Source organism: Pelobates fuscus, chromosome 5, assembly GCF_036172605.1.
Source record: "Pelobates fuscus isolate aPelFus1 chromosome 5, aPelFus1.pri, whole genome shotgun sequence".
In the NCBI taxonomy this organism is placed as follows: Eukaryota; Metazoa; Chordata; class Amphibia; order Anura; family Pelobatidae; genus Pelobates; species Pelobates fuscus.
The window spans coordinates 214829386-214844787 of NC_086321.1; the positions used below are offsets into that span (position 1 = coordinate 214829386).

General features: G+C 38.0%; 1 protein-coding gene across 3 annotated transcripts in view; it reads right to left on the reverse strand.

Annotated features, from left to right (window-relative positions):
• Positions 1-15402, reverse strand: part of VPS13A (vacuolar protein sorting 13 homolog A) — a 171713-nt gene that overhangs the window by 114169 nt on the left and 42142 nt on the right. For all 3 annotated transcript variants that reach the window (XM_063455026.1, XM_063455025.1, XM_063455027.1), the window contains exons 8-16: positions 13938-13997; positions 12720-12800; positions 12461-12518; positions 10317-10444; positions 9473-9579; positions 2138-2309; positions 1913-1975; positions 1163-1295; positions 508-602 (exon numbers count right to left, since the gene is read on the reverse strand). In XM_063455026.1, coding sequence (XP_063311096.1) covers positions 508-602; positions 1163-1295; positions 1913-1975; positions 2138-2309; positions 9473-9579; positions 10317-10444; positions 12461-12518; positions 12720-12800; positions 13938-13997 — 897 coding nt within the window. The remainder of the gene's footprint in view (positions 1-507; positions 603-1162; positions 1296-1912; positions 1976-2137; positions 2310-9472; positions 9580-10316; positions 10445-12460; positions 12519-12719; positions 12801-13937; positions 13998-15402) is intronic.

Sequence of the window (15402 nt, forward strand, 5' to 3'; positions counted from 1 at the left end):
ATCCTCCCAGTGATGGGAACTTATTTATATTAGTAACCATGTTTCCCTTATAATTTTAACCCCTTAAGGACCAAGCTTCTGAAATAAAAGGGAATCATGACATGTCACACATGTCATGTGTCCTTAAGGGGTTAAAGAATATATTTTCCAACTTTCTCCCGATCACATTGCTTATTATTATTAAGGAAAACTGCTACAAGACACTTTACAGACTGGACTATACCTTCTCACTACCCTTTCCCTAGAAATTATGATTTGCAGTCTAGAACATTTCAGACAAATAAAAATATCACATAAATTATCAAAAAAAAGGAAAATATATAATAATTATTACATACTGAACAATTTTGATTTTAGTGAATAGATCCTTTTAAATATTTTATAGTTGTTAAACATCACTATACCATAATTTGTTGTTTTTCTTAATGAATAGGCTCTACCTTTGATAAAACATCACCAGAACTTTCAGCTTCAAAAAAAAAAAAAAAAAAATAAGATAGAACTTACTGATTTTGGTAAAGTTGGGTCTACAGCAGTTTCACTGTATCCAATAGCAGCAAACAGTTTGTTTTTTTCTTCAGGTGTCATCAATTCTTGAAGACCTTAAAAAGGGTAATGGCCGGTCAGTAATATCTACAGAGAACTTACCGTCTCATCTGAACTGGTAATTGGCTAACCATAGCATCTGCTCTAACTGTATGACTTTTTCAAGACTATGAATTTGACTTCAGGAGAAGCATGTCCACAGTGGCATTTCAAATAGAGAGTCAACTTCCTGGCTTGAAAGACAAGATTTAAGGCACCCAATGTGCAAATTGTGCAAAATGTGCAAAAATCTGGGAAGTAATGTATTTTAAATCCTGCAACACATGTAACAAAATAATCACAGGAGCTTTAACAGCTAAGGTTTGTGCAATAAAGAATACACGAAAAGAAGTGTTTGCTGGTAGCACTGGATAATGGCATACCGTCAATCAAGCTACTAAATAAAGCAGCTGTCATCACTGCTAATGCTTTTGAAAAGTAAATGGCAATCCGCTGGAAAGGTATTCTGCAAGTAACATTAAAGGTTCAGATTAATTATCCTGCTTGTCAACTTAATACAATGGAAGGCTGAAATAATAGGCCTTGTTTCAAATGAAAAAAAGGACACCAGACGTACCTCCAGATTTTGTCTCCACCTTCTTTTCTGGGTTTTCGCCAGACCAGCCCCACATCCAGCCAAACCATCCATTTGAGTTACTGTCATCATCTTTAGCTCCCGCCTTAAATATTTTAAGACCAGATTTGCATGCCTGAAGATGAAGATACGAGCAAGAACTAGCTTACATTACCAGTTCATATTAAACTCAACTGATTGGACCTATAGAATAGCCAGAGTGGATTTTGATGCAATATATTAAATTGTTATATTTGGTTTTTTTGTCATCACAGCATTTTTACATCAAAATTAAATTTACCAGATGTTGTAAATAAGCAGTCAGCCATAAAGTGCTGTAGGAAAAATTCCAACAGGAAACCAAAATGTTGTAGTGGCATTGCAGTTCCCATGTGCAAAATGGCACATTGTCTGGCATAAATTCTAACATTAGTGGCAAAAAAAAGGTATGGTTCCACTAAGTAAGCATTGTTGCTCAGTGTACATCGGATACGTATACGTATACCCCTTTGCCCAGCATTATTTATTACGCAATGTAGATTGACTTATGACTTGGTTTGAAGGATCTTTGTTATCTCAGGGATAATGCTGTGGATCTCACAGGCCTCTTTCATGTTAGAGGAGTTTGATTTTGTTTTTTATTTCTATAAAGGCAGTGATGGCCACACAGGGAAACTGTTTGAAGCTGAAATTAAACATTTCCTTATTTACTGGGTTACTAGATATATTTTAAACTATAAAACTTGTTTTTACCTCCACTTCTGCTTGTTGCCGTGCTAGAGTTATGTTAAATATGTCCAGGGTCTTCTCATGATCCTAAGAGATAAATAAAACAGAATACTTCAAACTTCTTTTGTATAATAGGACTTTTGCACAAAAAAATATTTGTGTAGGTCAACAAAAACGTACTTACAGTGAACAAAATATACATTCATATACTACAATTGGTAAATCAGTATGACACAGAAAAAGTACAACCTCACAAACACATAGTACATCCTCCGAAGGCTTCTTAGTGGTAATCTTCGACTTGTATACTTCTTTGTATCGCTTAACTGCCTGTCTGTGTCTCCGAATGTGCCTCCATGACCACATGTGAAGGCCCGGTTTCACATTTACTTCAAGGATACCATTTATGGCATATTTCCACCTGTCAATTAAGGAATCAATGTTTTATCATATCCATTAAAATACGGTAAGCTTATAACCAGAGCTAGTAAGAGCTCTGTGTGATCCAATACACATTTCAATATAGGGTTCCTAGATATCAAGCATTCTGTTGTTCTGGAGGTACACAAAACAAACTGGATTTTATTCACTAAACAAGGAATTGACATTTAAACGGCAAATGATTTACGCCCTGATATAACAATCTAAAGAAGAAAAAAAAAAACGTCTTTTTCTAATCAGAACATTATAAAACATTTAGGCAAATGTCTATAAATTATATTAACATGGCAACATGTTAATGTTAGTATAGATTTATTATAAAAAATGTTAAAACATAATTTTATCATCTGAATGGAAATCAAATTTAACAAAAGTTCCTTCAAAAACTGGGCCTCACGGACTCCTCTATTACATCTCCACAACAACCCACTACAGATACATGGGAAGCTGTCAAAATGTCCCCCTTTGTACCTGGCAAAAAGGATATTGCGGGCTGAGCCAAGACATTACTGCTCTGCCCATATGCTTGTATATTGACCAAACTTGTGTTATTCTATGAGCAAACATTGTAAATGAAGAGGTGAAATAGAAACATTGTTTAATTTCTCTCTAGGATTTGTCCATGCTGACTGCATAATGCAAAGAACAGAGGTGATAAAGATCAACGGGTAAATGAGATGGAGGTGCCCGGTTACAGGATAAAGAGTGTGGATTTCTACATTTTACTTTTCATATCATACAAAGTACAAGTCTGCTAAATAGAAGGATACGTAAACATAGTATTAAACAATCTGGGAAATAAAATTTTCCCTCTAAATATGTACCTAACCACCAGATTTATGCTGATAATGCTCAGTGCCTCCCTTAGGGCATGTTTAAAAGAATTAGTTTACTGTTCTACTGTACAATAGTTGGAACATGCTGAATTACCCAGGGACAAACCATACCATCATTAAATAACTTAAAGGACCACTCTAGGCACCCAGACCACTTCAGCTTAATGAAGTGGTCTGGGTGCCAGGTCCAGCTAGGGTTAACTAATTGTTTTATAAACATAGCAGTTTCAGAGAAACTGCTATGTTTATCAATTAGTTAAGCCTTCCCCTTTTTCCTCTAGTGGCTGTCTCACTGACAGCCGCTAGAGGCGCTTGCGTGATTCTCACTGTGAAAATCACAGTGAGAGCACGCAAGCGTCCATAGGAAAGCATTATGAATGCTTTCCTATGCGACCGGCTGAATGCGCGCGCAGATCTTGCCGCGCGTGCGCATTCAGCCAACGGGGAGGAACGGAGGCGGAGAGGAGGAGGAGAGCTCTCCGCCCAGCGCTGGAAAAAGGTAAGTTTTAACCCTTTTCCCCTTTCCAGAGCCGGGCAGGAGGGGGTCCCTGAGGGTGGGGGCACCCTCAGGGCACTCTAGTGCCAGGAAAACGAGTATGCTTTCCTGGCACTAGAGTGGTCCTTTAATAAACACTGATCTTTACAAAGCTGCTGGTGCCAGAGCACGAGGACCAAAACATAATTCAGAATCTCCACCAATCTTGGTCAGGTGATTTTTATTGCATCAGCTGTGCTGCAAAATAGCAAAATCTCTGTTCAAATTACTATATAAAACATTATCACTTTCATTGCACCTACAATAAAGTATCATGAACAGGCTGATGACGTTTCTGCATGATTTGTATTTATTTTTTTTGTCTCTCAGAAGTCTTACTAGATTTACATTTGTAAAGTGATGCTGTGAACCCGTTCTACCCTTCCGTCAAGATGGTGTGATGACCTGCAGGAATTATTTTTTTAATTTTGTATCCATCGAGTTGTACATTTCCATTAGCTATCTTTATCACTATTAACTCAAGACACCAGGTTACATATATATAAATAAATGTTACAGTAGGTTATCTCATAGACAACTTTTGATCAAGCCACGCAGCATGATTTAATGAATCTACTAGAGTGCAAAAGCACAGACCTGGGAAAAATGTAAGACCATATTCCAATATTTTATACCACAAACCAGATCATCTGTCAGTCAGATATATTATTGCTTAGTTCATATGGTCATGGCTCCCTTGGAAGAAATATTTAACTCATCAATAGCAATAGCTTGTCATTTAACCCAGTGTTCAGACTGATGGACAAAATGGTTATACATTATTCATGAATACAAAGCTGTCAATGCAAATAAAGATGATGGCTATCTACTGTGTGTGGGATTGTGCTATATATCAAGACAGCACTGAATGTATTGTCCCAGCCAGCCCAAGGTTAGCGGGAGTTACATTCCCAGGCAGCAGTCGCTAATAATTCAGTCACTGTATCAAAGGAAAATAATGTAATCTCAAGGATAATCAAGAATCAAGACACCATAATGGCATTGTTTACCATGATACTATGTCATTTATAATTCTAGTTATATAGTTAAAATAGGAAATCAGCTATAAATCAAGGTGCATCTACTGATCCTGGTAACACCTGTATGGGACTGAATCCTCCCCCCAAAACACCAAAATAAATAAATAACTAAACTTGTCCTCTACACAGAGAGTGCACCAATGGATTTGCCTAAGTTATTACACATATGTAGAAATTAACCTTAATTAAATGTTAAAGCATCAGTTAAAAACAACACACAGTAAAATCACACAGTGGACAGTGAAAATGCACGATGGGTGGAGGGATGAAGGAGCTGGTACTTTGTATAATCTACATATGGCTTGGAGCTGGTACTTTGTATTACGTACATATGGCTTGGAGTTGGTACTTTGTATTACCTACATACAGCTTGGAGTTGGTACTTTGTATTACCTACATATGGCTTGGAGCTGGTACTTTGTATTACCTACATACAGCTTGGAGCTGGTACTTTGTATTACCTACATATGGCTTGGAGCTGGTACTTTGTATTACCTACATACAGCTTGGAGTTGGTACTTTGTATTACGTACATATGGCTTGGAGCTGGTACTTTGTATTACCTACATACAGCTTGGAGCTGGTACTTTGTATTACCTACATATGGCTTGGAGTTGGTACTTTGTATTACCTACATATGGCTTGGAGCTGGTACTTTGTATTACCTACAAATGGCTTGGAGCTGGTACTTTGTATTACGTACATATGGCTTGGAGCTGGTACTTTGTATTACCTACATACAGCTTGGAGCTGGTACTTTGTATTACCTACATATGGCTTGGAGTTGGTACTTTGTATTACCTACATATGGCTTGGAGCTGGTACTTTGTATTACCTACATACAGCTTGGAGTTGGTACTTTGTATTACGTACATATGGCTTGGAGCTGGTACTTTGTATTACCTACATACAGCTTGGAGTTGGTACTTTGTATTACCTACATATGGCTTGGAGCTGGTACTTTGTATTACCTACAAATGGCTTGGAGCTGGTACTTTGTATTACGTACATATGGCTTGGAGCTGGTACTTTGTATTACCTACATACAGCTTGGAGCTGGTACTTTGTATTACCTACATATGGCTTGGAGTTGGTACTTTGTATTACCTACATATGGCTTGGAGCTGGTACTTTGTATTACCTACATACAGCTTGGAGTTGGTACTTTGTATTACGTACATATGGCTTGGAGCTGGTACTTTGTATTACCTACATATGGCTTGGAGTTGGTACTTTGTATTACCTACATATGGCTTGGAGCTGGTACTTTGTATTACCTACAAATGGCTTGGAGCTGGTACTTTGTATTACGTACATATGGCTTGGAGCTGGTACTTTGTATTACCTACATATGGCTTGGAGCTGGTACTTTGTATTACCTACATATGGCTTGGAGCTGGTACTTTGTATTACGTACATATGGCTTGGAGTTGGTACTTTGTATTACCTACATATGGCTTGGAGTTGGTACTTTGTATTACCTACATATGGCTTGGAGCTGGTACTTTGTATTACCTACATACAGCTTGGAGCTGGTACTTTGTATTACCTACATATGGCTTGGAGTTGGTACTTTGTATTACCTACATATGGCTTGGAGCTGGTACTTTGTATTACCTACATACAGCTTGGAGCTGGTACTTTGTATTACGTACATATGGCTTGGAGCTGGTACTTTGTATTACGTACATATGGCTTGGAGCTGGTACTTTGTATTACGTACATATGGCTTGGAGCTGGTACTTTGTATTACGTACATATGGCTTGGAGCTGGTACTTTGTATTACGTACATATGGCTTGGAGCTGGTACTTTGTATTACGTACATATGGCTTGGAGCTGGTACTTTGTATTACGTACATATGGCTTGGAGCTGGTACTTTGTATTACCTACATACAGCTTGGAGCTGGTACTTTGTATCACCTACATATGGCTTGGAGTTGGTACTTTGTATTACCTACATATGGCTTGGAGTTGGTACTTTGTATTACCTACATATGGCTTGGAGTTTGTACTTTGTATTACGTACATATAGCTTGGAGCTGGTACTTTGTATTACCTACATATGGCTTGGAGCTGGTACTTTGTATTACGTACATATGGCTTGGAGCTAGTACTTTGTATTACGTACATACAGCTTGGAGCTGGTACTTTGTATCACCTACATATGGCTTGGAGTTGGTACTTTGTATTACCTACATATGGCTTGGAGTTTGTACTTTGTATTACCTACATATGGCTTGGAGTTTGTACTTTGTATTACGTACATATAGCTTGGAGCTGGTACTTTGTATTACCTACATATGGCTTGGAGCTGGTACTTTGTATTACGTACATATGGCTTGGAGCTGGTACTTTGTATTACGTACATATGGCTTGGAGCTGGTACTTTGTATTACCTACATACAGCTTGGAGCTGGTACTTTGTATTACCTACATACAGCTTGGAGCTGGTACTGTGTATTACGTACATATGGCTTGGAGTTGGTACTTTGTATTACCTACATATGGCTTGGAGCTGGTACTTTGTATTACGTACATATGGCTTGGAGCTGGTACTTTGCATTACCTACATATGGCTTGGAGCTGGTACTTTGTATTACCTACATACAGCTTGGAGCTGGTACTGTGTATTACGTACATATGGCTTGGAGTTGGTACTTTGTATTACCTACATTTGGCTTGGAGTTTGTACTTTGTATTACCTACATATGGCTTGGAGCTGGTACTTTGTATTACCTACATACAGCTTGGAGCTGGTACTGTGTATTACGTACATATGGCTTGGAGTTGGTACTTTGTATTACCTACATACAGCTTGGAGCTGGTACTTTGTATTACGTACATATGGCTTGGAGCTGGTACTTTGCATTACCTACATATGGCTTGGAGCTGGTACTTTGTATTACCTACATACAGCTTGGAGCTGGTACTGTGTATTACGTACATATGGCTTGGAGCTGGTACTTTGTATTACCTACATACAGCTTGGAGCTGGTACTTTGTATTACGTACATATGGCTTGGAGCTGGTACTTTGCATTACCTACATATGGCTTGGAGCTGGTACTTTGTATTACCTACATACAGCTTGGAGCTGGTACTGTGTATTACGTACATATGGCTTGGAGTTGGTACTTTGTATTACCTACATTTGGCTTGGAGCTGGTACTTTGTATTACCTACATTTCTCAAGGAAAACCTAAGGAAAAAAAAAATCTGCTTCTGACCCAGGAGCTCTGGATACATTTTGTTTGACAATTCTTCCAGAATAGAATGCTGAATACGCAAACAAGTACATTGCACATTTTCAACATATTTTAGTAACCCCACTCTGGTTGTGACATTAGCAGCCTAATGATGAGCCCTAGATCCCTCACTTTAATCCAACTGGGACCCATCAGCAAGACGCATTCTTGGTCCAGTGAAATCTGACGCCATTCACTCATATGGGCTAAATTAATGTTGACTATTTTCCTGCGATACATAGGTTTTTCTATAAAAATGTCCTGATATCTCCTTGGTTTACTGGTTTACCTAGCTACCCACTAAGGAAAGGTTGGCCTTTTTTAGACTATATTTTAGAGATGTATTAATCACTTAACTTCGCTTCGCTTGCTTGTACTCTCTATATAATACAAACTGAATTCCCCCACCCTTTTTACACTACAGTAGTTTTATACTGGACGGATTGTGAAAGGAAAAAAATAAATAAATAAAAGTTTATTTATATATGTAGTTTTAAAGTCAGTCAACATTTCCATTATTTTGACATTCACTGTCCATTCCTGTCAGATAACAAAAATGCAGAGATATATTTAATGTATTGATGCTCTTACACTACAATCTTGTCTCAGAGTTGCCACAGTGGTCATCGTATGCTTTAATTTCACATTGCCTTCAACATGGAACAAATCCAAGCCGTAGTTCAATGCAGGAGTATTGAACTGTATGCACATGAACTAAAATACTAGCAATAAAATTGTCTTCTAGATCAGGGTTTTCCAAATTCTGGCCCTTCAGATGTTACTGAACTACAACTTCCCTGATTTTTTGAATGAAACAGAAAGCCGGAGAATCATGGGAGTTGTAGTTCAGAAACATCTGGAGCACCGGAGTTTGGAGAACCCTGTCCTAGATCAAAATAATTGTTTATCTATACAGTTTTACTAGTTTAGAAAAATGTTGATTTCAGAGTTTGTCCTCTCTATGTAGTGTCTTCTAGCCTCACAACAGTCCCGCTTTTGGTGGACAGTCTGGATTGATTCCAGTGTCCTGTCCTGCCATCCTGCTTTAGTTCCCTGGTGTTACCAGGAAACTATCGGGGCAGCACAGCGAGCATGAGTGCATTATTAGATGCACTCGCACTGTGCAGTGGGTGCTAGGACCATACAGGAAGCTAGTGATGCAAGGGCATCCTGATTGCTCCTGCTCTGATTCTTGTGAGGTATGGTAGCCATATAATTATTTTAAGTTCCATTAAAAGTGTGAAAAATGTCAAATATGTATTGCAAGGAAGCCAAGTTCTCTTTATTTAAGAGTAAGTGTTATTAAGGCATAGTTTCCATCTGTGCTGGATATGCATTTTATATTTTCAGTTTCTGGGGGGTGGGGGGGATTCTAATTCAATATTCCCTAAATAATGTTTTTTAAAACTGTTAAATAAATACATCAAAATTAACTTGTGCTTAAATACACTCAAATGTGTGCAAAAAAATGTTTCAAAAACTTACCATTTCAGCGCATTGTCGTGAACACAAACAACAGGTCTGAACTTTCGATATGGGAGATTACGGGACATCATGTCAATAGACTCTAGAAGCTCCATGACACTGTGGTACTAGAAAGTGAAATGAAAATATGTTTTGGAATAAGATGTCTGTAATATTTAAACAGATACAAAATTTACAATGGAACTTCCTTGGTCAGTATAGCTACTGCATCATACAAAGCATTATGCAGTAGCTATACTGACCAAGCAGTGATAACGAACACTGTCCATTTCCTATCCTGATGACCCAATCTAAAGGGATTCCAAGAACCTATCTTGGATGTTGACTCTCCAGTTGCTAGAGCTCTGTAACCATAGGAGAATTCTTAAAATAAGTAGTATGTAAACGTTACAGAATGCTGTCCAATCTTGGCATTCCAGGCACTTCAAAGAATTTTGTGAAATGTAGCCCAAAAACAACTAAAGGTTCAATGTTTGCATCAAAAAGTCTTAAATCGGGGGGAAAAAAACATGATAACTGCCTTGTTTGTTATCCTACAGATTCTCAATAGCTAATGTCACACAGCTCCTCCAGTGAACCTATTAAGTCAAGGTGCCTGAATGGCATTCTACAGATGGATATTTAAAAAGTATATATATATATATAAAAACACTCTTCTTCACTTGCTTACAAAAAATCCTGGAAAGCCAATTCAGATCGCTTCTTTATTAAACAAACAAAAAGAAAATGCTATATATGCTTACAATACATAAGCTCTTCTTTCTATTAACTAGAAAAAGTAATGCAAATGACTACAGTCATAAGAGTGAGGATGACAATTACCAGTTACTAGGGAAAGCCTCACCTGTGGTTTATTAAACTCAATTGCTATATCCTGAAGATTCACATTCAAGTCTATTTTTGGTGAAGAAAAGTCAACATCAGAGCGAGGGTTCATACGAAGTTTTGCTCTTCCTGAAATTGGCCGGAATACTAAAAAAAAAAAAAAAAAAATTAATAAATGGAATACTTTATTCTTAAATGTTAAAGGTCACCCTTAACCCCTTAAGGACCAAACTTACGGAATAAAAGGGAATCATGACATGTCACACATGTCAGGTGTCCTTAAGGGGTTAAAGGTTTAGAACAAATCTATTGTATTCAGTTAAATCAACACAAATTCATTATGCAATTTACAAAGTGAATTGACAAATACAATTTAGAAGAAAAGATGTGATAGACTGTTCTTCAATTTCTAATGGATACTTTGTAGGTCGTTTGATGGACTGAAAGCTGGCATATGAACTCTCTTAGCAAGCACCACAGTCCTGCTTTTCAGTGGGAAGCCTGAAGAAATATTAGAATTGGAGCTGGACTGTAAAGGGATTCTATAGTGACAGACTGCAAAGCCTTTTTCCAGGCACTATAGGCTCCTATAGTACCCCCCTCCTTCGCACCCCCGCTTTCCAAACGCGGAAGGGGTTAAAACCCCTTCAGTCACTTGTATGAATCCAGCGTCTATGCCCCTCGGAGCTGGGTCAAGCTCCGCCCACACCCCTCTCCTGCCGACTTCGGCCAGTAGCGGAAAACTAATGCACATGTGCAACAATAACCGTGCTCACATTAGGATTTCCCAATAGGAAAGCATGAATTATTATTTTCCTATGGGGATTCCGGTGACACTGGAAATCCAAAACTGAAGTCCTGAGCACAAGCTGCAGCAGCAGCACTGTCACTGTGGAACTGTGTTTCAACGTTTTCCCATGTGCGGCCAGGGGGGGGCACTGTGCTGGGAGGACTTCCTTCTGGGTCATAGAGAGCAGCACAGGGGAGAGACAGGGAGAGGAAACTCAGCTCTGCACAGAGGCATCCAGGCAGCTGCTGGTAAGTCTGAGTCAGTGTGTGTGGTTCAGTCTTGCTGTGTGTGTGGGAGGGGGTGGGGGTCAATCTGTGTGTGTGTGTATGGGTCAGTCTGTGTGTGTGTGTATATGTCAGTCTGTGTATGGGGGCAGTCTGTGTATGTGTAAGTGTGTATGGGTCTGTGTGTGTCAGTCTGTGGGTTTGTATGGGTCCGTCTGTGCGTTACTGCACCCTCGTGCGCTGCCTCCATGCTCCCCGCAGCGGCTGGCTTTAATGTTTCCTGTGCGGCTTAGCAAAGGGCTGACAAATGCCAGGCGCCAGGGCGAAATGTCTAGGTTTATTATAGAAAAGAATGCAAAGCAAAGGTTAGTAGTAGTTGTACTACAGTTGTTTTTAATGTAAAAAGCCAGCAACTGAAATATAGCTCTCATATACCCCTGGTGTGCCTGTAAAGTACTGGTATTGCATGTATTATGGCATAAGCTCAGCATTCAGCCAAGCCATCCCCTTTCAACATTCTTAAAAGGATAATAAAGGCATCAAACAACTTTAGCTTAATGTATAGATAATGGACATGCAGTCTCACTTCTCAATTCTATGTCATTTAAAACAATTTTGTTTATGTTCATTCAGCCCGAGCCACACCTCCCCTGGCTATGACTCATTTTCATCAGACGGTAACATGCTTTAGAAGTTTTTATCTCCTTCACTATAAATTGAACTTTAATCACACGGAGGATGTTCCTGCAAGGTCTAGCATGCTATTAACAGTGCAGGAGATGATACATTCGAAATTTAACAGAATGTGCAATAAAGGAAGTTAAAGCATAAGATTTCTCTTTTCAGGAAGCGTTTAGGAAGGGCTGTACAAGTCACACGCAGGGAGGTGTGACTAGGGCTGCATAAACAAAGTGATTTAACTCCCAAATGGCAGAGAATTGAGCAGTGAGACTGCAGAGGAATAATCTATACATTAAACACTATACATCTAAAGTTGTTTTGGTGACTATATTGTCCCTTTAATAAAGCAATTTGTGGTTCCACTAATTAAAAACAAGACAATGAGAGGAGAGGGTAGCACTGTGGGATTATGTGTCACAGTTTTTCTATATTCTTTTCTGATGATTTAAAGTAAGCATATGTACTTACCAAAATCATACCCTTCTGGAATCGTGTTTTGAGAGGCAACCCCATGCTTTAGAGTGCCCTGCAAAAGAACACTGCAAATATTACATGGCACATAGTTGTACTGTTGATAAAACATATCTGTTCCATTTTATTTAAAGACAGTATCATATGTATGCAGTATTTGATGTTACAATATGCTGAAACTGAACAAGATGCCACATTACATTTCACACAAGTGGCATTAACAATAAAAAAGGAATATAGGCTGGATTTAACATACCAAAGCTTCATTGTAACTGTGATGGTAATACATTGCTGATTTCACATTCCAGTAAGCAAACAAATTATCAAGTCGTACAACCTAGAAGAAAAAAAAAACCACATTAAAGTACAACAAAACAATGCTAATAATAGTGAAATAACCCAAATGACTTAACACTTACAAATACTTGCTTAGAAATGTCATGTACACATGAAGCTAATACAACAGCATCCATTTAAAACACAGTTAAACAGACATTCCAGGCACTAATACAACTTTAATACATACGGTTATGGCCTCATAACATACTATATATTTTTTGAGAGCTCAAATCCTTAAAGGGACAACACTATAGGCACCCAGACACTTAAGATAATTGAAGTGGTCTGGGTGCAGTGTCTCAGGTCACTTAAGATGCAATGGTAATTATTGCCGTTTTTGATAAACTGCAATAATTACGTTGCAGGATTAACTCCACCTCTAGTGGCTGTCTACCAGACAGCTGCTAGGGGGACTTCCGGGTTGTTAGGCGACTTTTGGACATCCAAAAGTCCAAAGACCAAAAGAGGGCCTGCAGCGTCACCCAAAACCCCATAGGAATGCATTATGCAATGTTTTCCAATGCAGGACATCCTAACGCACTCGTGGCGCATGCCGCGTATGCGCATTAGGTATCCCCTGCTGGCTGACATCGGAGGAAAAGAAGTGCAGGTAGAGCCTGAACCAGCGCTGAGGGACATCGGTGCTGGAGTAAGGTATATGAGGGAGGGAGCCACTATATGGAGTGTGTCAGCTGATTGCTTTCAGCCAAGGCTCTCTGCATTAGTAGTGGGGAGAAGTGCAGACAGACCCTAGGTGAGAAATTAAACGTACTGTAATAGTTAGAGTGCTTGGAGTGTTCATTTAACGTTGCAGCACAGGCGTCCTGGTTTAGGGTCCCCATGCATATAAAAGTATTTGAAGGAAGGAACAAAAGGCTGTGTGTGTGTGTGTGTGTGTGTGTGTAACAGAAATAAACAGATAAAAACATGTAATAAAACTGTAAATGATGTCATAAGAGAAAAACAATACCATGTAAGGATTATGGATACCTGATAACTAAACACCTTGGTGGATTTTTTATTTTCTATTATACATATTTGCAGTCAGGCATAAACACACACTTCAACAAACTTACTGCTATTGTGAGATGTGACAGAATGAAAAACCTTTTCGAAAGCAAATCGACATATGTACCTTGTAAAACAACTTGGCAGAATCATCATGCAAACATGGATTCCAATTTTTATCTGATGTCTGTGAAAAAGAGATGTACAATGGTAGAATTAACATATGTCTAGCAATGTTTAAACACAAATATATAAACAGTTTCAATTTAACAAACTACCATTTGTTTGTATAAAAAATATAAAGTGAACTCCACAGAAAGAGCACATGATTAAAGCTCCATTAAAACTCCCTAGAGATAATGGCTTAAAGATGCAGTTTAACCACCATATTCACTACACGTTCTTAAGGTGGTTATAGTGCTGCTGCTAATAATAATAATAAATGTAGTAATGTGTTTAATTTGTTTTAGGATATTGTGGTTGTATGTGAAACTTGTAAAACCAACTTGTTAATGTTTATGTAAAAAACAAAAATCACTGTTATGCTTCACCTGTATATCTCAAGTTTGACTTTGTGAAGTCCTTCTTGGGCATAGAAACTCGAGAAATCATGAATCCACAAATATTCCATAGTTTTACAATTTGACATGCAAATGAGCAGCAGCCAACTATTGTGTTTCAGACTCCATAATGTATTTCTGCTTATACATTTAGCAACGAACACTCTTTTAAACCCAGTTTTTTTTGTTTTTTGTTTTTAAACCCAATGCATAAGGTATGATCCAAAAAAAAAAAACAGTGACTATAAAACAGCCATGGACTGTAGTTTTGATCCTGTGGATCTCATCAGCATAGCACTGGTTCTGGTCTGCAAGTTGAAGTCTCTCTGAGAGCAGATATCTACGTACCAAAAAGATTGTGGTGAAACCAAACACTATAAAACTCACCACAACGCAAATACAAATTTACTGTTGTGCATCACTGGCATATCTCAAGCTGGACTTGCGAATAGAAATTTAAATTTATGGATTAAGGGGTTAATTAACTAACCCATGACCAAGCCTATAACAAGTCTCTAGTGGAAATCCAATTAATATTTTTTTGGCAAATAGATCATTTTGCCATGTGTTTGTAACTGAGCATGACCTGAGAACAATCTTAAAAGAACGACCAAGATGCATGAAATGTGGTCACTGAAAGTGTCAATTAAAAATAAAATATATATATATATATATATATATATATATATATATATATATATATATATATATTTTTTATTATTATTTATGAAGGTCCTTGCACTCTTTCAGCTGTCAGTCAGACAGCAAAAATGTTTCCTGTCTTATTTACTTTGAACAAGATGGATTGGACCAGAGATTATCAATAAAGATGATCTAAGTAAGGATGGATCGGGCTGTGTTGGGGAGGCTGTGTTAGAGTTGAAAAAAGGCAAGTTTATTTTATTTTACTAAATGAAACAGGAGGGACCCTAAATCTAAAACAAAAAAAGTAAAACTCAAACATAGGAAGTATTATCTTTAATGCTGTAATGTTTCTTTTAATGATCCACTTTTTAAATATATGTTATACAG